Source organism: Rattus norvegicus, chromosome 5, assembly GCF_021556685.1.
Source record: "Rattus norvegicus strain SHRSP/BbbUtx chromosome 5, alternate assembly SHRSP_T2T, whole genome shotgun sequence".
Classification (NCBI taxonomy): domain Eukaryota; kingdom Metazoa; phylum Chordata; class Mammalia; order Rodentia; family Muridae; genus Rattus; species Rattus norvegicus.
Genome location: NC_141538.1, coordinates 66,349,645 through 66,374,405, shown reverse-complemented (window position 1 = coordinate 66,374,405; position 24,761 = coordinate 66,349,645). Strand labels below are relative to the sequence as shown.

The 24,761-nt window shown below is 50.4% G+C and overlaps 1 protein-coding gene across 2 annotated transcripts in view; it reads left to right on the top strand.

Moving 5' to 3' along the window:
- Positions 1 to 24,761, top strand: part of Gabbr2 (gamma-aminobutyric acid type B receptor subunit 2) — a 341,159-nt gene that overhangs the window by 182,506 nt on the left and 133,892 nt on the right. The window contains 3 exon segments of one of the 2 annotated variants that reach the window (NM_031802.2): positions 6,884 to 6,949; positions 11,917 to 12,117; positions 23,552 to 23,788. In NM_031802.2, the coding sequence (NP_113990.2) occupies positions 6,884 to 6,949; positions 11,917 to 12,117; positions 23,552 to 23,788 (504 nt within the window). 2 annotated transcript variants of the gene reach the window in all.

Sequence of the window (24,761 nt, the reverse complement as noted above, 5' to 3'; positions counted from 1 at the left end):
CTGATGGGCGTTGCAGCATGGGGGTGAGGCTGCAAGAGGGCATGTAGCCACACAGCCTGGTTCTGGCTTCATGCCCATCTGCCCCTCCGTAGCTAGGGGGATTCTTCCATAGCCTTCGATAATGCTCATGTACCAAGAATAAATGGCAACTTTTCCTTTACGAGCCTTCTCATCAATAAATCAGGAAGGGAATGGCTCTGCAGCTTACGCCCATGGAGGAGGCAGAAGTGGGGAGGGGGGGAGTGATGGAAGTCAGCAAGGCACAGGCTTGGCAGAAATCCCCAATACTCACCTTTAAACACCTATGAAAGGCTGGACTCCAGCAATGCATCATGGGAAACTCTACCTGCATCCCACAGGCCACACTGTAAACTTTTAAGAACATTGTGAGATGCTTCTGCAGTGGCCATTTGTAACTAGGTTGTGCAGTTCTTATGTATAAACATTATAGATGACATCATCCAGTCTCTCTGTCAAAAGACTTGGTTCACCTGCTGGAACCAGGTCTCTGATGCTAAAAAGAGTACTATTTTTGAATGAGTCACAAAAATAGCCCAATACTGGTAAGCACTCCTGTGGCTGAGAAAGCACAGGGGGGAACCAGCATTGGACTCGCCAAAGGGAGAGGGCAGTGGAGTCCATCTCAGGTGAGGACTCACAGGTCAGAGGGAGGCACATCCGTTTCCTGTGGCTGCTGGCACAAGGCTATGTACATAGAAATCACACAGATGTGTCTTTCTGGCCTTGAGGCCAGAAGCCAGGTGCATGTCTTGGCAATTGCAGATGGGGATTTCAGGGCTGATTCTTCCTGGAGCTCAGAGGAGAGGGCATTGTCTCTGTGCCCTGACTAGTGGCCTCCACTTCTGGCTTCAGAGCCACTTGTCACTCAGCCTACCTCTCTGCTTATAAGCCCCACCCAGATCATCCCCTTTCAGATAAGCTGCCTTAGCTATTCCTTAGCTACTCCTGAAGCTTGGGCCTCATCCCATGTGGCATTGCACCCCCACAGACTCTGGGACTGGGATGTGGATGTCTGTGAAAGACTCTACTCTACGTAAGACAGCCTGAAAATGACCCCTGAAGATGACCCCTCCCAGACTTTGCTCCATGGGAGAGCCCTAGCTAGAAGGTCTTGGTGCAGACTGTCCTCCTTTTCCGAATCAACCGCCCCCACGTCTGTTCAGGCAGGAAGCCCAGGCCAACCTCTGGAAATAGCTTTGCCCAGGCCCTGGGGGTGCACAACCAAAGAGAAACCATGGTGCGTCGGCCCCGAGGCCAGTTTTGCTCAGAGACGAGGAAAAGAAAGAGCAATATCTTTATGTGAAGCCAGATATATTATTGGAAAGCTAAATATACACGAATTAAAGAAATGTCACACGTTGCCGGTGGGCTGCTGTGGGCTGTCCCATTTCCATGCACTTCCTGGAATCTGAGAACATGTTTCCTGCTTCCGTGCCTTTGGGTATATGTCTGGTGGGAGGAGGAAGAAAGGTCTAAGGCAGATTTTGGTTAAATAAGAGAATATTTCATTCTGGAGCCTGTCTTAGCCAGGACTTTATAGACAGTCTCTGCCGGCCCTTCCAGCCCACACCAGGCCAGGCTCTCATAGCTTGGTCACTCATGTCCCTTCAGTACCTCATAGAGTGGTACATGGAATTGTGAGTTTTGGTAGCCCTGTGGTGAAGTAAAGGGGCCTACAGGAGTCTCTAGATGACCTAGACGTCAGTGTCAGGTGACCTTGACTTTCCTTACAGAACCCTACACTCTAGTGGTAAGAAGGTTGCCAGGTTGTGCTGGGACCTCAGGGCACTCATGTCCAGCCTCTGTCTCTTTTGTGACTCAGGATGGCATGTGCCACTCATGACCTCGAGTGTCAGCTGCCTGGCTTCTCCCTGAGTGGCTCTACAGACTTAACGCTGCGCTGGGCAGAAGTGCACATGGGAGGGTCATCTTCTTCAGTGTAAGAGCTCGAGGCAGGATGTGTGGCCAGCCCTGAGGCTCTGGGACCACACTGAGGTGGCATCTAGGCATCTACCAGCACTTCACACCAGTGTGCTCTGGAATCCAGAGTTGAGGTCCCTGGAGCTGAGCCCGGGGATGGTGTGAACGTGGCTGATTCAGGAGAAGGCTAGAAGCCGGATGAGGCAGTCAGAGGGCCAGCCCAGAACACCAGCAGACAGCCCATAGATCTGGGATGTGTACAAGGGAGTGTTTCCTCCCCTTGTCTGTTGACAGCTGCTGTCTGTTGGCGTCTCTCCTGCTTCGGCTGAAGGTACTTTCTAGAGAAGGGTCCACGGATGGTACCCATCATACATGCTCATCGCCACCTGGGGTCCAGGGTGACCCCATCATCCATTGCTGAATCCATTGAGCCTTGTTTCCTCAAGGTGGCCATGACAATGGTGCCTCTCTCAGGAAAGGGCTGAGATGCCACTTGCCAGACAGATGGAACTTGAGGGTACTTCCTGTGTCAGGGCCCTCGCAAAGTGGAGTTAAACTCATGCGATAGCTTGGGGGCTCATTCGTAAGTGTGCAATTTTAGGTCCCTAAGGTCTTGGAGACTAGGGAGTTCTGGACAATGAATAAAAGAGGGCTAGAAAAGGAGGGCTACCAGGGCTAGGGCTGTATTTTGGGGAGCTCTAGGAGTTGGGAGCCTGAGACAGGGTTCTGGGTGTGAGGGGCTTGGTGGGACTGGGTAGCCATCCTCACTTGCACTCCACCCCCATGACTGCCCCATGTGGGGCATGAGTGCAGGGTGTTATACGAGACCATTATGGAAATTGTCACCTGCACTGACACTGCACCTTCACTCCAGGAGACACAAGTCATGAAAGGTTGGGTTTGTCTGGTCGATAACCTCAGCCGTGGTCTTGTTCTCTGGAGATCACAGCTTTGTTCTGCCACGGTCGCCTGCAGGGACTCACCTGGATCTTCCCCCACTGCCTTGCACGTTCTTATTTAATTTTCAGTACAGAGGTTCGAGCCTAGGGCCTCACACATGCTAGGCATGCTCCGTAGCACTCAGCTGCAGGCTCTCTCTACACAGCCCGGGCTGGCTTTGAATGTGTGAGCCCCTGACTTAGCTGAGACTACAAGCCTGCTTCGTGGAGCCTTGTTCTCAGTACTTCTTACATTGCCCCAGGCCCTGAGATCAAGAAGGTGAGCCCCAGCCTTGGCAGGGTGAGGCATTTGCCTGAGGTAAACCATTACCTACTGGGATTTTATCTTTCTTCCTCTGGACTTCCAGGAAGAGGTTCACCTAGACAATGACAAATGTGGTTCCGGAACTTGTATGGGTGTGCAGTGTGTGTGTGTGTGTGTGTGTGTGTGTGTGTGTGTGTGTGTGTGCGTGTGTGTGTTCCATACACCCCCTCGGACACTGCCTTATTCCCAGATGCATGATTCCCATTCAAACTAGCACTCCACCTGCTCTCAAGGTAACAACTGCCTTGGCCCTGCTTCTCCCTTCTATCCTGCCTAGGAACAGGCCTCCTCTACTCTCCAGAAGTATAGTAGACAGGAATAGCTTTCTGTCTCAGGGGCTTCCTAGCTCCCAACAGTATCTTTCTTCAGGGCCCTCTGCGGGTCCTGAGCACCAGAGAGAGCGTCCAGCTCTGGTAGCTGCACAGCTGGGGGAAGGCACTGGTCTCTTTAGGAAGAGACTTCCTGGATCCATGATTCCTCAGGCCCATCAAAACCCGACATCTTGAGAACCCATAACCAAGTGGTCCTTGCAGCATACATAGTTGTCATAGCAACAGAGACACTAACTGGACTAAACGGAGTGACAGAGCTGGTTGTTTATCTGTCAGCAGGTGGTGAGTTGGTCCCCATAAAGATGTAGGTCTTTTGGTCCATTTGAGAAACAGACATGTGAACCCAGCCAGTACCAGACCCCCGAACTAGCAGGGTATCAGTACAGTGACAATTATGCCTGTTGGCTGCTGAACAGCCAAGGGCCCACCATGGTGCTCCAGAACTGTGTTAGCATCCTCTCCTAGCATCAGGCCTCACGTGTGCTCATCACTATATCCAGCATGCCCTGTGATGGCTCAGGGGGCCTAGGGGAGTCATGCTCCCCTTGGGTGAGGAGAAGACAAAATAAAAATGGATTTGAGCCATGATGAAGGTGATTGTAGGTGCTCTCAGCCTAGTGGAGAATGGCCACTGAGCTTGATGAATCAATGACATTGCAGGTAAGGGAACCAGGGCTAAGGCAAGGAATGGGCAACGGTGTTTAGGAGGGGAAAGAGAAAAAGAAGGACCTTCGGGATGTAAGATTGTACAAAAGAGGAGGGGTCACAGCAAGAGAGCAAGCATGGGTAGATGGATAGGTAGACAGATGGATGGGTGGATGGATGGATGGATGGATGGATGGATGGATGGATGGATGGATGGATGGATGGATTGGTGGGTGTGTAGGTGAATGAGTGGATAGATGGACAGATAGACGTATGGATGGATGGATGGATGGATGGATGGATGGATGGATGGATGGATGGATGGATGGATGGATGAGATGATGGGTGGATGAATGGATGAATAGATTGGTAGACAGGCAGACAGATAAACTGGTAGGTGAGTGGGTGGATGGATGACTGGCAAACAGGCTTTCCTGCAGAACTGCAGGAAGTCCTTTCTTACTCCATAGAAAAGTAGTGAAAATGTGATGCAGGAGAAGATAAGTGAAGAACCTCGCGCTCCTAAGAGTGTTTGGTGAGTGTTTGATCTAGCTTGGGGAGTCATCTCGGATTTCTTCAGTCAGAATCTGGAGTTTGCTATGATTCTCCCTCCTCTGTAGAGGCCACTGGACATGGTAGGGTGACGGCTGGGGTCCAGCTATTTTCTAAGGGAAGAAGAGTGTTGACCAAGCCCAGAGCATAGTGCTGCAGGGACAGGCTGGCTCTGGAGCTGGTGAACAGGTGGAGACAGCAAGCTGAGGCTGGGAGTGGGAGGAAGGGAGAGCAGTGTGGAAAAAGACTCCAGTCTCCAGCTCGGTGAGTGGGAGGCCGTGGTGCCACTCCCAGTTCCCAGACACACAAGCAGGAGGAAGAAGGGGCTTGTAGAGAAAGATAAGGGTTCGTGTCGGGATATATTGAGTTGCAGGGGCCAAGAGACACCAATAGACATGTTCTGTGGAAAGCAGGGGCTGAGTCCATGCTGGTGACACAGGCTTGATGGCTGCAGTCAGGATACAGCATAGAGCTGAAGGCAGAATGTGGCACCAGAGGCTGAATCCGAGGAGGGCTGACAGGAGGGATTAGGGGTGGCAGGAAGCCACGGGGAGCACCCTGAAGACCAGACGGCAAGCTGTGTCGTGATGAGTCCTGACCACCTGCATCACAAGGCAAGACAGTGTCTGTTTCAGACGTGACAAGATGCAGGCTTAGGACAGTAAGGCCCAGGCATGGAGCTGGATTCAGAACCCAGTCTCTCTGGCTCTGAAACCCAACTGACTGTTTTGCTGTACCAAATTTAGCAAGTGGGGTTAGCAATCCTGATGCACAGTAAGCCTGGAAGATGGACAAATATATAATGTTTGAATGGACAGACAAGTAGACAAACAGATGGACAGATGGACATTGTTAGCAGCGAGTGATGTAAAAAAGATTTCAGCCAATAATGGGAAGGCTGGTGTGTTCCTGGGAGCCTATCCCGCAGAACGGAAGCAGCCTGAAACTTTTTATAGCACTGCAGACTATGGAGACAAAGGCTCGCCTTCCTCCTGCGTCTGCTGACGACCCTTTAAAGTCCTTTTTTGAGCAAGTGTGGGGGTTTTCCCCCCCTCTTCTTCCCATTCTTACTTGCAAAGCGAAGGCCAGTTTTAGCACAGGGCTTTCTTTATTTTGCTAACACACATGACGGGTAAGATGGCCTCCAAGTCAGCACTTTCCAATTTTAAAAGCTGCTAAAAACTGATCTTTGAAGCCATGCTTCCTGCCCCCACCACCACTACCACCATCAGAGGGCCTGAGGTGCCCGGAAAGGACAAAGGCCAACAGGTTCCTCCTGCAAAGCTGGGTCAGGAAGCCATAGGGCAGAATCGGGCGTCAGCCAGTACCCAGCTGGCATCCTGATGGCAGGGTCCCAGTCCCCAGAAAGTAACTAAGAGCCTCAGGCAGGTGCTTGGTAAATGTTTGGTGAGTGAATGCATGAGTTTCATGCGCTTTTATCAGCAACAGACGTCTGTTGGCCACTCTGCAATGATCTGCATGTATGTAGCAAGGTTGAGTTTTCAGGCAGAAATAAACAGGAGCTGGGAGAGTTGCAAACACATGGCTAGCTAGCATTCACTGGGTGTGTGCTGTGTACCAGGCTGTGGTAAACACCTCTTGAAGGATCTTCCCAGAACTCACTATAAGGGAGGTGCCACCACTATCCCCATCAGAGGAGCAAAGTGAAAGCTGAGACGAGGAAGGGAGACACCGGATGCTGCTCATGGCTTGTTGGTAGCACAAAAGCTATGAACTGGAGAGCCCTGTGAGCTCAAAGGACATCTCAGGAGACTGATTATCAAGGGAATAGAGAAGAATGAGACATATAGACAGTATGGCTAGCTTGAGGTCCTGGCTCTGTCACCCTCCTGTGACCTCAGTTTCCCTGTAGATAAAATGAAAAAGAAGATTCAAGGTAGCCCAGTGTCCTTGGTAGAGGGGTCAGGGAAACACTGTAGTGTGCTGTCTTGCCCCAGAGCCACCCATGAAATCAGGGAGGGTAACTGTAGCTCAGCCCAGAGCAGCATAACTAGTCTCTGGGGTGCACAGCACAGCGGGGCTTCACCTTCCTCCCTGTTGGTAGAGCTGTGAATCTGAGCATGGAATGTTCCCCCGGTCCTGGCACTGAGAATGCCCTCATTTACCTTCATACCCTCTTCTGCCCACAGGGGAATGACGTGCGGATCATCCTTGGCCAGTTTGACCAGAATATGGCAGCAAAAGTCTTCTGTTGTGTAAGTAAGGCTCCATCCGGGCTACAGGAGCCCTGGGTTCCCTGAGCATCCCAAGTCTGGAGTCAGGTTTCCTGGACCAGAATCTGTACTCGGAGCAGAGTAGTCACGGGGGGCGGGGGGACGACTTGGAGTACTGTAGCAGCCCTAGGGTGCTTCTGAGTTTCTGTGGGACACTCTAGACACCCCAGAGGGACTCAGACCCCTCCCTGCCCCATAGAAAGGGCTCAGAGCTGGCAGCTGGGGACACACTGCCTGCTCTTAGGCAAGTTATATAAAGCAGGTGACCAAGTACTTTTATACTTGATCCAACTAACCCTGTTCAGTAGCCACAAGAGAGGTAACAGGGCTTCTCCAGAGCAGAGCCCTGACTCCCAGTGCAATCTACTCTTTATATATTAAGGGTCCCACCCAGGAACATGTTTGCTTCCATTGCTGTGTTTCGCCCCCATTCTTCCCCTCAGGTCAGGAGGGAAGTCCACCAAATGGCAGTCGAGTTACATGCATCAGCATCTGTCTACCTCTGGCATTTCTAAAGCTGTTATTGGTGTGTTCTCAGGTGGAGGGGCGGGACTCTGTATTCTCTTGCCCTTTTTGTCCATAACTTGGCTGGAGCATGAATGGCAGGCGTGCAGGGACTGTAAATTCATCACCACAGAGCTAAGGTGGGGAAAACGAAGGAGACTGAGGGCGAACCTAGAAGGCGAAGCTGCGTGAAGAGGTGCAGGCACCCAGCAGGCCCAAGAGCGACAGCAGACAGTGGCCAGAAACCAAGGACACACAGGTCACCCCAGCCTGCCAGCTCAGGAGCAAGACTAGACAGTTGAAACATCCCCTGAGGAGGCTGCCAGGCCTGGGAGAGGTGACGCTGGAGTCAGCCGGCCACCTGAGACCCCGTGGCTACTCCATTGGCATTGTGTCCCCTACAGCTTCAGAGAACACCTCAGAAAAAGTGAGAGCGGCTACCCCATCTTGCTGGCTCACAGGGGGACATTGAGACAACGCTCTTTTTATGAAGCCTGAGCCCTGGCCCTCAAGACCCCCTGTTCCTCCTGTCTGTTTGATGAAAGGTAACCTCAGGAGAGGGGCCCACAGGGAGCTAGGCACAAGGATCCTAAGGAGCAGCAAGATGGCTGTGCTGTCAAACCCAAGGGAGAAGCCGGGAGTAAGCCAGCATTGACTCAACAATGTCTCCAGAATCAGAAAACCTTGCTTTCCCCAGGAGGATCCAGAGGAACAGCTAAGCAAGCTCCCACATGGAGAAGGTCCTAGAAAGAAGCTGGACTTGGCCCGCTCGTTCACCAATTTCCCTAGACTTTTGGAAGCCTTAGTGTCCATCAAGAAAGAAACCAAGTGACTCCGGGAGAGAGTGATGAATGGGAGAGAGTTGCCCCAGAAGATGCCGATTCCCACGTGCTCTGAACACCCTTAGCGGCCTTGGGTCCTGGCTCCAACCCAAAACCTTGTGTGACTGAGACCTGCCTTTGCCCTGTGCCAGAGAGAAGTGGTTCCATCCAGATTGGTCTCAGTTCACAGGCCCAGGCTGGCCTCCATCCTAACTCCTCTCCTGCCTGTGCTCTAGAGAAATCTCCATACTGACAGGGAGGGTTTTCTGCCTTGGCTCATTGCTCACCTGTGAAGGAGGCTCTTAGAGTGTTGGATTGGACCCTCGGCTGGGGTCCATCCACTAGGACATACATGGTCTGTGCCATAGGAGAGAGTGCCTGTCGGTACCAATGGCCCTAGAGAGAGTCCACCAATGTCCTCACTGCGGATAGAAAGTCCGGGTCATAGAGGGAGTGTAGTCTCAGAGCAGAGACCTCCAGACCCTCCTAGTCCTAGAGTTGGGGTAAAGTTGGGCAAATGGAGAAGGCCCTCCAGCACAACTTTAGCAGCCAACAGGGCAGACCATGACAGGGACCAGCAGCACCCTGTTGTGCTCCTGAGCTGGGAGCCAGTCACTGCAGGGTCTATCCCTGTGCAGTGCCAGCATTAGTTGGTGCATTCATTCAGAACCTGTGGGTCCCCCTCTGCCAGCTGTGTGTTCTTAGGAAAGTCACCGAGCATCTCTGGTCTCAGCTGCCTCTCATCAAAAATGCAAGCAACCACCTCAGCCATGCCTGCCTGATGGGGGTGTGGCTCTGAGTGGGGGCGTTGCCCCAGATACTCTTGCTCAGCTGACAGGAACACCTATCACTACTGTGGCCGGAGAACTCGCAGAAAAGGGAGATGTCCCTCTCGAGTATGGAGGTAGGAGGCAAGGGGAACCTAATAAAAGTGGAAATTGGATTTCATTAAAAGAAATGTGTGTTGTGGTTCTGTAACTACCGCCAGTAAGAACCATGGCAGGAGGGGCTAACAGACCTGAGCCTGGAATAGCCTATCAGGTGGAGGGTCCTGAGACCCCTGCCTCTACCCACCACCAATAGAAAACACGGAGCCACAGTGGTGGAGGGAGCAGAGAAACCATGTGTTCAGCCAGTGCCTCTGTTGAGCACTGGTCATCATCAGGACAGGAAGACAGGACAGGAACAAAAGTGGGACTGGAACCTGGAGGCCACAGAGGCCATGGAGGCCACAGAGGGGTGCTGCTTACTGGCTTGCTCTTCATAGCTTGCTCAGCCTGAGTTCTTATAGAACTTAGAGTGACTCAGTGCTTAGTGTGACTGGGCCTGTCTGTAGGTTCCTGCTTCTGCCTGTGGTTCCGCTCTACACACGAGCCTTGTGGGCTCCCATGTGGAAAAATCAAGGAACTTGGGGACAGGGAATGAGGAGTTAAAATGAGCAGGACTTTTGTAGAATAACAGTAGGCCAGATCCTCATGACCCCTGAGGAGGAAGGACAGCAGAAAGGCAGGACACCATGGTAGAAAAGGCTTCAGATGACGCATACCTGGGCTGCCTTCTGCAAAGTTCCTCAAGGAGCAGGCTATACGGACCACGAGGGTCTGAGGGCTGCACACACAGCTGCCCTGACCCTCCTGCCTCCTGTGCACTGTGCAGCCTGCAGCCCTGGTGAATGACAACAGCTATTAGGGTCAGAACCAGGCCTTGCACTGCTCTCTTGTTACCCGTGCCTTCTAACACCATGCCTCCCCTATAAACAGGGACCTTTAAGATCTAGGAAGCTTCCAGAAAGAGGCTTTATTTTGCTAAAAATAAAGGGGGGAGGGAGTGAAGGGGGCTTTAAAATGACTCTAGAGTCTTGCACCTTATTCTCAGAAGTTTTGTTTAGGGAAATTCCTTCCCTCAAGCTGGACAGTCTCATATGCACAAGGGAGATAACAACAGACTCCCCATACACTAGGGTGGGAATCCAAGTGTCCACACAGCCAGGCCTGTATCATGGGACTGTGCATGCGGGACTCCCCCATGGGTAGCAGTTGAGAGGCTGGGGTCACATAGGACCTGCCACGGATGGAATGACCAGAGCTTTGGGGACTCCCTGTTCAGAAGTCCAGTCCCTCCCAGAATGATGGTACACTTGTCATCCCTGCACAAGTTCAAGACCAGCCTGGGCTACCCAGTCCCTGTTTCAAAACCAAAACAACACACCCAAGTCTTGTTCTTGGTCAGGACCTGACATTATCTTCTTGTAAACAATGTTTCTCAGACTGAGCCCTGTTCAGAGGGCTCCCAGCTGCAGCCTGCGTTTGTCCAGCTGTGAATTTGTTATGCACTTGGAAGATGAGTGTTCTCCATGCCAACCGTCAAAACTCTGACGGGGCACAATGAAATCGTAGTCGCTAGGAAAATGAGCTGAGGTTTCATCCGTAGAAGTACAGTGTCTGGAATGGAGGAACTGGGAGCTCGATGGGGTCAGAAGACTCCATAGCAGAGGTGGTTGAAGACCTCTTTAGTTAGTACCCAGTTGCTCGCCCGACCTTCGCTGAACCAATAGGTAAAGGCCACAGACGTGGGATCTGGGATGGCATGGAGGAGCCCTCCAACCCACGGCCACGCCATGGGCTGCTCACTGTGGGGTAGGGCTCTCCCTGGAGATTAGAGCATCCCCTAGGACATCAGTGCAATGAGCCATGGCAGTCTCCATCCCCACACAGGCAGATACCTCTCTCTGGTCACTGACGGGAACTGTCACCTGGGGACCTTACCCTGAGCTTTATATGATAGACCAGACCAAGACCGTACTGAGGAGTTGACTGAGTGTGTCTAAGCCATGGGAAGCATTTTCTTCCCGGTGTGAAGTAGCCCCAGTAAGAAGAATGGAAAATAAAGATACACTGGGACATTCTGGAGGCCTCTTGGATTTGATGAGCAGCAAGCCTTACATTCAGCGGGCCAAGCCTGACTTCCTTCCCTGGCTGTGTGACCTTGAAAAGTCACTTTCCCTCTCTGATTTTCCATTTCTCCATCTCTAAAATGGGGATAACGAGGCTTCGTCTGACCATCTCCTTGAGGGAGATGTATATCAATCAGCAAGATGCAGGTTGCCATGGGAAGCCAGAGGCGCCGCCTTGCTGTGGGCAAGGGTTCACAGAGGCTTTCTGCCAGTAAGCACCAAACTGTCTGCTGGGTCACACCCAACAGCTTTAAGAACTCTGTCGTAGAGAGGATGTTGGTATATGTCCATTGCTCTGATGGTGTCCTGGGTGCAGGACATCTTTTAGAGCTGAAGACCAGAAACACTATCCTTCTTCCTCATGGGAGACGAGGGCTTTGTGAACAACCTGTTGCCCTTTTCTCTTAGGCTACCAGGAAGTTCCATCTCTTGGGTGTAATACCAGAACCTTCCATCGGCTTTTGTATGAGCAAACAGAGTGCTCAGTTTTCTTAGGCCTCCTTGTTTTATCCTACCTAATGGACAAATGCTCTCTGGGGTCCTCAGAGTTATAGAGAGGAGGTGGCTGGCAGAAGTCTTCACACCCGCTGGGAGCCTCCTCCCATGGTTCTTGCACGCTCTCCTGGCACCCCAGGCCCCACTGATCCTAGGTCTCTACCCACCTCCTGCAGGCCTTCGAGGAGAGCATGTTTGGCAGCAAGTACCAGTGGATCATCCCGGGATGGTACGAGCCTGCGTGGTGGGAGCAGGTGCATGTGGAGGCCAATTCCTCACGCTGCCTGCGCAGAAGCCTCCTGGCTGCCATGGAAGGTTACATCGGAGTGGACTTTGAGCCCCTGAGCTCCAAACAAATCAAGACCATCTCAGGGAAGGTGAGTATTGGGGTCCTTCCTTCCTGGTCAGCCTGGCTTGTTGAGTTGGTAGACATTGACAATGTGTCTCAGGGTCGCTGTGTGCTCCTAGCAGATCAGTTGACTTCTCTAAGCAACAACACTTGGAAATGAGGGTAGGAGGCCGCCTGTCTGTCCAGAAAGCCTGAGGAGGCAGTGAGGTGAATGTTCTGGGCAGGGGAACATTATACAGGACACGAAGCAAAGGTACTTATACCCAAGAGGTGGAGCCCCAACTCGTGGGACACCAACCACAGCCAAAGTCTCTTCCTGAGCTCCTGCAGTTTGGAACAGCCTAGAAAGTCTCTCTCTCTCCTCATACCCAACTCAATGATGCTTCCATAGATGCACTTGGAGTGATATGTTGTAGGCTAACCAGCCAGAGCTGGGCCCGGCTGCCCTTCACCACTAAGTAAGCCTCTGCCTCCCTAGACTTGCAGGGTTGGTGGTGAGCAGTACATCCTGGTGCTACAAGCAAGACCTTGCTCAAGAGACCCAAGTCCTTGGAACCTCCCACCACCAATGACCATTAGAGTCATGCCCCTGCTTTGATGCCTCATAGGGATGACAATATGCAAACTCCCACTGCTTCTGTCTGAATGATAGGCAAGACCATAGCTGGCAATGCCAGCACACACATGTGATTCAAGCACTCAGGAAGACCAGACCAACCTTAGCTACACAGGAATTTCAGGCCGGCCTAAGCTACATAATAAGACCCGGTCTAAAAATAAGAATTATGAAAAGCAGGAGGCCACAACCCTGATCACTTGAGACCACCATTCCTCCTCTAACCAGCCACTGAAAGACCTCACTCAAGTGTCAGGATGACCCGACCCCCTAAGAACTCATGTGAGACTGTCCTTGCTGTAATTAAACAATTCATTGATAGGAACCAGTGAACTGGGGTCGAGACTCGAATCCCACGCAGGGGTAGAGGAGTTCGACCACAAGTAGCTGGGAGAAGGGGTATTTAAAGGAAAAAACCACAACCCAAGGGGGTAGGGATGGTGTCATTGGAAAATGTCGAGAATACCAGTGAAAAAATCACAAGGAGAAACTTCCTGTTTCTCAAGATTGTTCTTTAAGATTTTAATCTAACTTTATGGTCAGCTAGTTCCTGGGAGAGAGTTGCCGAACCGGCTGGTGTAATTGCAGTTCCAGGGCCCGATCAGTTTCTGTCTTCTGCTCTAAACTTTTGTCTAGGGGGGGGGCAACCTTAAAACTTCTACCTTTCACCACTAAGTGCAGTGTGGAATGTGCCTCGCCTACCTCCTCTATCCCAGAACATGCGTATGTGCACGTGCATGTGTGTGTGCATGCCTGTGTGTGTTTCACTGGGTATCTCCCCACTAGACTGGAATTCACCATGTAGACTAGGCTAGCCCTTCAACTCACAGAGATCCACCTAGCTCTGTTCTCCAGTCCTGGTATGAAAGGCCTGAGCCACCATGATCATTGTTTGCCAAGAGTTTATACCTTCAATCGCAGACTCTTACAGACCTAGTCCATTTCCTGGGGAAGCTTCATAACCAAGTGTAGATAAATGTTTTTATTCATTATTTAATCCCAGTCAGAACCACCTTTCTACCAGTGATTTATTGGTTTGTCAAAAAACTAGCAAATCATTAGGATGGCTTTTGTAAACAGCTCCTTAGATCATGTTGGCACCTGGCTAGAAAATGCTGGAAGAAATATTTTCCTATCAAAATCGATGTGTGCAGGGAAAAAAAAATAAACGAAGTGAGACACTGAGGAATGGGCAGAAATAACTCTCATTTGGGTAAATGTTATTTTTATGGGTGTCAAAGTTTGCAAGTTATTAAGAGCCTTGGATCCAGAGTATACTATATTTTAATTTAAAAATAGCAGAAGTTTGAGAAAAATGCAAAAACTAAGGAAAAAAAATCCCCAGAGGCAAACAGGATATTAACCAAACCAAGCCTCAGGCAACAAAAACCACAGTGGTTCACAGGAGCCCCATGAAGCTAAGTGGCATGGTTGATGATACCTCTGAAGGGTCTTGATGTCCGTCTGAAAGCAGGACGTCACCCAGGCAGGATCCTGGAGGCAGGACTGAAGCGGAAGTCATAGCAGTGCTGCTGACTGACTTGCTCCCCCGCCTTCCTCAGCCTTACACAACCCAGGACCACCTGCCCAGAGGTGGTACCACCCACAGGAGACTGCCCCACCCCCATCAATCACCAACCAAGGAGATTCACCACAGACTCACGTACAGGCTCATCTGAGGCGTTCCCTCTTTCCTGATGGCCTGAGGTTGTATCGAGTTGACGAAACCCAACCAAACCTAGGGAGGGGCTCCTGGGCCCAATAGGTCTGAGGGAGCCAACAAGTCCTCAGCCATGGACCCTGACACCTGCCCTTGACACAGTGATAGGAAATGATGGGAAGTTTTGAGGGGGAGGTCACTATGCCCACCCCATGCTCTGAAATATCGGTAGACAAGGGCATGGAAAGGCAGGAGAAAACAGGAACCAGCCTCACAGTCTGATGCCCCACCCCCTACTTCCCTTGGAGACTGTGCAGGGTGGAGGAGCCGGCTCAGGAGGAGGCTGGTGGCCTATGGGGGCACACAGGCTAGATCTGAATCCTAGATGGGCAGGTGACTGTGTCTATAGCAACATTCTTGTCTCCCTTCCTCCCGGTACCCAGTAACAGGATTCTGACTTTAAGCTGGTAAGGTGGCTACTCTTTGAAAAATGGACATTCCCTAGCATGCCCCGTGAGAGAGATGAGTGAGTGTTCCTCAGACTTCCAGAAAACCCGCTGAGAAGGAACTTCATCTTCATCGTCTGTGTTGGGTGGAATTAGAATGAGTTCACTGGCCCTCTGGCAGCCACCTTGATGTGTAGCCTTGAAAAGAAACTCCAGGGTTGGGGATTTAGCTCAGTGGTAGAGCGCTTGCCTAGCAAGCACAAGGCCCTGGGTTCAGTCCCCAGCTCCGAGAAAAAGAAAAAAGAAAAAAAAAAGAAAAGAAAAGAAAAGAAACTCCATTTGAGGCATTGAGATTCGGAGACAGGATCCAGGTCTCTGATCCCTTAGTGAGGCTGGCCAGGAAGCCCATGCGTGACATTTGCTGGAAACAGACCTCAGCAATCTCATGGAAGTCACAGTTTGTTGGCCGTTACACGGTGAGCCTATGATTGACAGAGGGCAAATCATTCAACCTCCCCCTCTTTTCTTACCCGCGGTATTGGTGGTGGTGGTGTCTCTTCTACAGCTTAGTGAGGACATGTGTGGTAGCACAGTGGGAGTTTCTCAGTCTGCACCCAAAGTGCTCATCAACATTCAGGGTGAACATCACAGCCAGAACAGTGGGATAAGAGGAGTAAGCCAGCCCAAAACAGGCGAAGGAAGCCTACAAGTTACCTGAATGTTCTTCCCAGCAAACAGTACTGGCAGCAGCCACCGCTCTCTGACTCCATTGCCCTACAGTCAGCTGCTCTAGACTTTAAATGCATGGAGTCTTGTGGGTCTTTCCTCTTTCCTGAAACACACGTGAGTGAGCAATCTCTAAGGCGTTTCATGTTCGGTGTTGCGTAGTATTCCATAATGTTATCCTACAATCCCTCCATCCTAGCTTGAGCAGATCTCTGTGTGGCTTGGTACGGAAGAGTCATCAGTGTGCATCTCTGGGTGGATGTGTGGCTTTGATGTCCCTCACCTGCAGCAAGCACTCTTAAAATTTTCAAGTGCTTGATCACATCAACGGTTTGCACGCCCTGCATGCAGACCTACGTTGGTTGTTATTAGAATTGGACTGACTGAACATCAAAGTTTAGGAAACAGATGTGTTAGTCATGTTAGTCGGCTCAGGCTGGGAATCCTGTGATTTTGCATTTTTTTCCTTGTGTCTGAGAACTGCTTTGTGTTCTCTGGGTGGGACTCCCGCACGCATTTTTCTGACTTGCTCCTATCTGCTGTGTTGTGGTGGATGTGTGCTTGCCCTGCTCTTGGGTGCAAAGTCTGGTGGAACTTCTGAGTCACAGAATGGGCATCTGTGGGCTCTCACAGACACCGCCAAGCAGCTTTGGTTCCACTGACTCACACCCCACCAGCAGTGAGGGGGACTTCCACTCTGTGCACAGGCTCGTCAGCACTTGGTGCTGTCAGCTTTTTAATTTTAGCCAAGCCTGTGGGTGGGATGTGGCATCCCACTTTAGTTTTACTTCGCACGTCCCTGGCCGCTAATGAAGTTGGACATCTTCTCGTCTTTTGTATAAGTGTGTGCACCCATGTGCACCGGACTGTGCATGTGGAGGCAGGGGGACAACTTTAGGTGTTGCTCCTCAGGAATGTTATCCACCTTCCTTGAGGCAGGATCTCCTAGTGGCCCAGAGTTCACTGAAAAGGTTAGAGTAGCTGGCCAGTGGGACTGCCTATCCCTGCCTCCCCAATGCTGGGACTACAAGTAGGTGTCACCATACCCAGATTTTTATGTAGGTCCTGGGGGTCGAACTTGGGTTCTTGTGCTTGTACAGCAAGAAGTCTTACCAAGCTGGCACCACCCAGTCTCTCCTCCCTTTGTTGGTTGTTTTCAGCCTCTTTTGTAATTGTCATTCACCCACTTTCCTACTGGAGTCCCTGCCTGGTTATCTTTTCTTGCCCACTGGTGGCTGGGAGACAGAAATCCTCTCTGGGTTCTACCTGAGACTCCCTTGAGAGGTCTGTGTGGCTCTCTTCTCTCCCCGTTCTGTGACTTATCTCTCACTTTCTTGGTGTCTTTTGGTGGATAGAAAACCTTCATTTTCATGCAGTCCCACTCATTAGGTGCTCAGTGCTCTGTCCTGGTGGGCGTTGTGCCCTTCCTCACCAAGTTAGACAGTTAAGCCTTCTTCTTCCTTGTCCTTTAGTTCTGTTCTGTACCTGCATGTTTACATATAAGTTGTGCACACAAATGATTGCATGCATGTCTAAAACAAAATCGATGTTTGTTTTGTTTTCCATATGGCCAGTGACTTACCAGGTCCATTTATTGAAAGGGCCATGTCTGCTCCCTCTCTGCTTCCACATGGCCTGACCTCGGCCATGAACGAAGCAGCTGCACAGTGTGGCTTAGCTATGTACCGTCCATTGTCCTCTAGGGTCTGTTTGTCTTTATCACACTGTCCCACCATCTTGATGTCTAAAGCTTTAAGACAGAGCCTGATGCCTGTGGGTGAAATCTGAGATCTTCTAGAATATTCTGGACCAGATGTTGGGTTTCACTTGTGTGTGATCTCCTGCATACATGTCCCATTTCTTCTCGTTCCTTCCAGCATGTCTCGTCTGCTTAGGGCAGCATTCTCTTTCTGCCTGAAGAATCATTCCTGATCCTGCCTCAGTTATCATCCTCCTGGCTTTCATTATTTCTGTTAAGTCAGCTGTCACACATTGGCCCTTTACCAGTGATGTGTCTTCTCTCTAGCTACTGTTAAGACAGTGTTTGGACTTGGATCTTCAACCGGCTTCTTCTTTTGTACTTTGATCAGGTTGAAGTAGGTGTACACATGTGTGCATGTGTGTGCATGTCCTTGTGTGTTAGTATGTGTGCATTTGTGTGCATGTGTGTGTGCATGTGTGCTTATGTGTATGTGTACATGGATGTGCGTGCATGTGTGTGTGTGAGAGAGAGAGAGAGAAAGAGAGAGAGAGAGAGAGTGTGTGTGTGTGTGTGTGTGTGTGTGTGTGTGTGTGTGTTAGAGCATAAAAGAAGATGTGTCCTTGCCCCTCTCCCTTCTGTCCACAAGGCTGGATTCTCTCAGGAAGCAAGACCATCATTAAAAATATATATGACAAAAGTAACTCAAGAAAGGAAGACAGGAAGGAAAAAGAAGTGCTTCTTTGGCTCACAGTTTGGGGTTTAGTCCATCAGAGCAAGGATGTCATGGTAACATGAGTTTAAGGCGGCTGTTCACACTGCATCCACAGCCAGGCAGCAGAGAGAGATGAAGCTGGCACACAGCACACTCCCTCCTGTCTCTTCGGTCCAAGCCCCAAGTCCGTGCCATGGTGCTGCCCACTTCTCGCCTCAGTTAACCCAATTTAGAAAGCCCTTATAAACATGGGTGAGCTTACATCCTGTCAAGCAGATGATCCATGCTAACCACGCCAGCATGGCTCTACTGGAATCACAAACTCACAGCACTGGGCCACCTGTTAGCTTTGCAAGCCCTTGCAGGCTAGCCTGAGAGATTAGCCGCTCTTTATAACACATTTTCAAAGGGAAGTATGTTCCAAGTCCTAAAAACTGCCTCTCAAAACTACACTGAAATCTAGCCTGGGAGCAAGAGGAACCATCTATGTAAAGTTCTTTCTCAGAAACTTCTAGCCTCCGTGATAAATATAAACTTGTCCTCCTGATGGCCCTGGCATCCCTGGGGAGCAGTGGTAAATGGATGTGACCCACTAGGAAAGGCAACGAGACCTGTCCCCAGCCCTATCCCAAGCCTCTGCTCACAGAAACACCGACAGCCAGGCCCTTCATCTCTGTGGCTCTGATCCTGTTCCTCATCTCTCAGAACAACAACAAAAGTAGAAAAGTAAGGCAGAAAAAAATAGAGATTTGTAAGTGACTCACATAAAAAATAGACATAGGGCCTGTGTCAGTCCCAAGACAAAATCAAATAGGCTGCATGATTTCAATCAGTTTATGGTACTTACACACAGGTGCACAGACACACATACATAGACAGACAGACAGACAGGAATATGCGTGCGCGCGCATGCGCGCGCGCGCACACACACACACACACACACACACACACACACACACACACACACATACACATTACATTGAGGCCTGCTGTCGAGGCCATCCTGGGCCGTTTACCCCACCCTGCAGTTCTTACTGTCTCATTGCTGAGAACAAATCCTAGACGTAAGGGAGGGATATCTATTTGTCTGAGGGTTTGAGGAGATACAATCCATTGTGGTGAGGAAGGCTTTGCATCTGGGGTAGCTTACAGTGGTGGTGTTGGGAGCCCATGGTACCCCTTGTCCACATCTTGACTGCCAACCAGGAAACACAGAAAGACTTGGATTTGAAGTGGGTAAACCTATAAGCCACAAAGCTCACCTCCTAGCCATCCACTTCCTCCAGAAAGGCCCCACCTCCCACTGTGTCCACAGCCTCCCTGAACAGGACCACCAGCTGGGGACCAAGTATTAAAGCATGTGAGCGAATGGAGGGCATTTTCTATCCAAACTGTAACGGCCCCTTACTTTTAGAGGATCCCAGACAGCTTGAAATATGTCCTAGGACATGACCAGAAATATCACCTGACTGGACGATGAGGTTGAGTAAACAAAACTCTAGATGAGTGCTGCCGTGGTCTCGACGTGTGTCCCTAAAGGCCATGAGTTTAAGGTTTGCTCCCCAGGAGGGCACTGTTGGGAGTTGGAGACATAGCTGTCACTGGAGGCATGCTCTGGGAGGGAATTGTGGGGCACGGGTTCCTTCCTCTTTCTCCTATTCCCTGGGTCAGGCAGTTAGCGGTTTTGTTGACCGCACACCCCCTACCTGTGAGCTGCCTCACCCCAGGACAAAGTAATGAGGCCAGCCAGTCACCAACCAAAATTTCTTTTTCTTAAGGTCTTTCTTAAACTTATATATTATGTTGTAGTTGCAGAAAGCTGACCAATACAGTCACTCGACCCTCCAATGCCTTTGTGTGCATCCAAGAGCAGATGTAGGGAAGGAAATCCAAGAAGACAGAGGTCGAAGAGTCTCATACTTCTTATGCTCCCAAGTTCCAGGACAGTCAGGGCTACGCAGAGAAACCCTGCCTCAAGAAACCAAAGTGAGGGGAAAGCAATTAATACAGAGATACACATCTGGGTCGCTTTTACATACTTTAAAAATATCCAAGAGCTAAATTAACCGCCAGAAATAGACAGTCTTAGTTTCTCTTCTAGTTACTGTGACAAAATATCCTGACAGAAGCAACTTGGAGGAGAAAGTTTGTTTTGGCTCAGCTCCAGGTCACAGTCCATCATGGTCGGAAGTCACAGCAGCAGAGCTTAAGCAACTGCCACATGGCCATCTGCAGCCAGGAGAAGAGAGCAATTGCTCAGCTCAACCGCCCCTTTGTACACAGCCCACCACCCCAGCCCAGGGAGTGCTCCCACCCACAACTAAGATGGGCGGTCCTCCCACACCCTCACAGGCCTGCCCTGAGGACCATTTGCCAGCTGATTCTTGGTCTTGTCAATTGACAATTAATGCAAACCGTCATGCAAACCCAAATCACAACCCACGTTTAAAAGTGTTTAAATCTGTTTGTGGCAGTTCAGGCTTGCTGCCCCAGCTACTGGGAAGGCTAAGGTTGGACGGTTGCAAATTCAAAGCCTGAGAGTATGGAGGGATGAGAAAGGGAGGGGCATCCCTGTGGTAGAATTATTGCTCTGGTATCAATACTCAGTGCTCCTACTTGCAGTGTGAGCACACACACACATTCACACACACAGAGAGAGACAGAGAGAGAGACTCTCACACACTCACACAGATTCACACATACACACACACACACTCACACACAGAGAGAAAGAAAGAGAGAGAGAGACAGAGAGAGAGAGACTCTCACACACTCACACAGACTCACACATACACACACAGAGATTCACATATACACACAGAGGGAAAGAGACTCACACTCACACAAACACACACACACACAGAGACTCTCATACACACACACACACAGACTCACACATACAGAGAGAGAGAGAGAGACTCACACACACAGAGAGAGACTCACACACACACACAGAGACTCACACATACATACACGCACAGAGATTCACACACACACACAGAGGGAAAGAGGCTCATACTCACACAAACACACACACACACAGAGTCTCTCACACACAGAGACTCTCTCTTTCTCACAGACACACACAGAGAGAGACTGACTCAAACATACACTGAGACTCACACATACACACACACACACACAGACACATATATACACACAGAGAGAGATACTCACACATACACACACAGACACACACACGTACACACATGTACACATGCATGCATATAAGATAACCAAGCAATAATAAACTGGGAAAGAGGAAGACAGTTTTAAAAAGTTGAAAGGTCAGGCATCACTCCAGCAATGTTGTGCAAAGAGGAAATTTACCTCACAAGTTAAAAATTACTTTTGAAAGGACTTCATTTTAGCAGTTAGAAAAAATGCAAATATAAGAGAAGATAATAATTTTTCTTGGAAAACTGACAATTAAACACAGGTTATTAAAACACTTATTATTAAAGATGCCGGTAACCATGTGCCTTCATACACAGGAGCATGGCACCTCTCAGTATCAGGGAACGTCATTTAACCCTGCGGTGCAGGTCTAGGCATGTCCCTGCATTTAGCCCCATGGTGTATCCATAAACATGTCCCTGCGTTTATCTCTGTGATGTGTGAACACGCATTTAACAGACCACAAGGCTGAGTTCTATGTGTGTCTCATGTGATCCTGGGGACCACTCAGTGACTGACACATACTCTGTCTTGACCCCGTGGAGCCAGTGCTAGTGGCAGGCAGAAACAGGGGCTAAGCAACAGGCCACATCAGAATGGAAAGTACTAGCAAGAATAGAGATTCCTGGGTGTGGCCTGGCTCAGGGGAGCTGTCCCAGTGTCACAATGCCATGGCTATGTAGCACACCAAGCTGGGGACGGGGGAGCGGGTAGTTGTCTGATAGGCATGACCAGTGCAAAGGCCCTGGGGTACCAGGAAACCTCCATGTGATCTAGGCACCTGGAAGGGTAGAACAAGGAAGAGCAGCTCATTCTGGACAGCTCCCTACAAGAATGGACTTGACCAAGGAGGAAGGTGCCAGCACTCTATAGCCATGCCTGGACAGAGATCAGGACACACAGGAATATCATATGATTCATTGTGTGGGTTGTGGATGCAGGAGTTAAGCTGGTCCAAAGGTCCCTGCCTCTCCAAAACTGGGACTACAAGTAGGTGTCACAAGTAGGTCTGAAGTCAGTTCTTCTTGGATTTGGAAAGACATAGATAAAAGTGGTAGCTGGAGATGAGTGACAGGTAAGGGACAGCCTGGGCTTCCAGAAGAGCCTGAGATTAGAGGGAGGACCATGGGCTCGTTGCTAGACATATTCCACTTGAACAGACAGAAATCCTGCAGGGGCCACATCTGGATGCACCTGGTCTGGACTCCTCCTGGGCACCTGTCTCGGTGACTTTACCAGAAACCCTACTTTTTGGTCGGTGGGCTCTATACATGCAAAAGCCCCTGCCTTTGAGGGTGCAGATCCACCTTCCCTAACTCCTGACCAAGGACAGATGTACAAGCTTCCCATGAGCAGAGGTGGCCTCACTGCCAGTGAGCAGCAACAGGATGGGCGTCCATCTGACCTCATGGACAGATTCACACACTTACAGCCACCACCGTGACCCTCCGCCCCTCAGGCTGTACAGAGAGGGCATGTAACTCTCTCTAAGGGCCCTTCTGAGTGGAAACTAGCAGGGAATCCAGCTTCTGGGTGGTTTGACCCTCAGAGTGTTTTCCCAGGTGGCTGTGATGATACTGCCACTGAGGAGGTCAGAAGGATTTAAGAACGGTTCATGGAGAGGAGGCTGAAGTCATGGGTTCCCCGGGTGGCATCCTATGGAAGGGCAAGTTCAGGCACCAGAGTCAAAAAGCAATTTCAGAAAATTGTGGCCAATCAGGATGTTAATATCACCAGTGGATTCGTTCATAAAATTCAACAAGGAGTAGGGGACAATCTGTGGTTCGGTGTCACGCGACCCTGCTGTAGCTTTGAAGGGACAATTAGAGGGTGTAGGTCCTCTTTGCTTGGATCTGCCTCAGGGTCTGTGTTTCAAGATGGCCTAACAAGGCCCATCAGGGCTCAGAATCCACAGGGCTATGAGTACAGAACTAGAACTTTCTAGAATCTCAATCTGGCATATCCAACAGGCATGCAGCCAAGGGTAGCTATGAATACAGTCCAACAAGAAGCAGTCATAAGCTTAAAACATTGAGTGGGCTTGCAATGCTTTCCTGTGACTTGATCACATGGTTCTGGATTGTAAACTTAGTAGATGACTGCATCCAGGAGTTCTCCAGTCCCAGAACCTGCAAACATCAGGGGAAGATATGATTAGTGCACATTACACCATCTGCTTAGTCTTCCAGGCAGGCAGGGCTAGATCAGCCCTGTCACTCACTGACTGGGACCGAAGCAAGTCAGTATCCACATCTGTAAAATGGGGGCAGTAATGGCCGCCACCTTAGGAAATCATTGGAGAATGAAGTGACAGGATAGACTGTGAGCCCAGCTCTGTGATGGGCACACAACAGACTCTGAAGAGTATCCTTGAGCCTGGTGTCCCCACTGTAACTCTGTCTCCCACCCCATTTTGTTTCCAGACTCCACAGCAGTATGAAAGAGAGTACAACAGCAAACGTTCAGGCGTGGGGCCCAGCAAGTTCCATGGGTACGCCTACGATGGGATCTGGGTCATCGCCAAGACCCTACAGAGGGCCATGGAGACACTGCATGCCAGTAGCAGGCACCAGCGGATCCAGGACTTCAACTACACAGACCACACGCTGGGCAAAATCATCCTCAATGCCATGAACGAGACCAACTTCTTCGGGGTCACGGTCAGTCCCCAGCCTCCTAGGCTGTTTTCTTATGCCCTTGGGAGTCATACAAGGTCAAAAGAGGGACCATTAGGCACTGCTGACGTGTGCTGATGTGTGATTCCTTCCTCGGGATATTCTATGAGACACAGGATTATGGGAGGATTGAACAGAGGGCTGGGGTGGGATGGGTTCTTTCACTGGGGAAACACCTCCATGATTCAGCAAGAAGAAAGGATAAGTACCTGACACGGGTGAGTGCACTCCACTACCCCATGGGTGGGGTAGGCCAGATTCAGGATCAAATCCTGCATCTTCAGTAATTTTAGCCAAGCTTGTGGGTGGGACGTGGCATCCCACTTTGGTTTTACTTTGCACGTCCCTGGCCACTAATGAAGTTGGACATCTTCTCGTCTTTTGTATAAGTGTGTGCACCCATGTGCACCGGACTGTGCATGTGGAGGCAGGGGGACAACTTTAGGTGTTGCTCCTCAGGAATGTTATCCACCTTCCTTGAGGCAGGATCTCCTAGTGGCCCAGAGTTCACTGAAAAGGTTAGAGTAGCTGGCCAGTGGGACTGCCTATCCCTGCCTCCCCAATGCTGGGACTACAAGTAGGTGTCACAAGTAGGTCCTGGGGGTCGAACTTGGGTCCTTGTGCTTGTACAGCAAGAAGTCATACCAAGCTGGCACCACCCAGTCTCTCCTCCCTTTGTTGGTTGTTTTTCAGCCTCTTTTGTAATTGTCGTTTGGGTCTTTCACCCACTTTCCTACTGGAGTCCCTGCCTGGTTATCTTTTCTTGCCCACTGGTGGCTGGGAGACAGAAATCCTCTCTGGGTTCTACCTGAGACTCCCTTGAGAGGTCTGTGTGGCTCTCTTCTCTCCCCGTTCTGTGACTTATCTCTCACTCTCTTGGTGTCTTTTGGTGGATAGAAAGCCTTCATTTTCATGCAGTCCCACTCATTAGGTGCTCAGTGCTGTGTCCTGGTGGGCA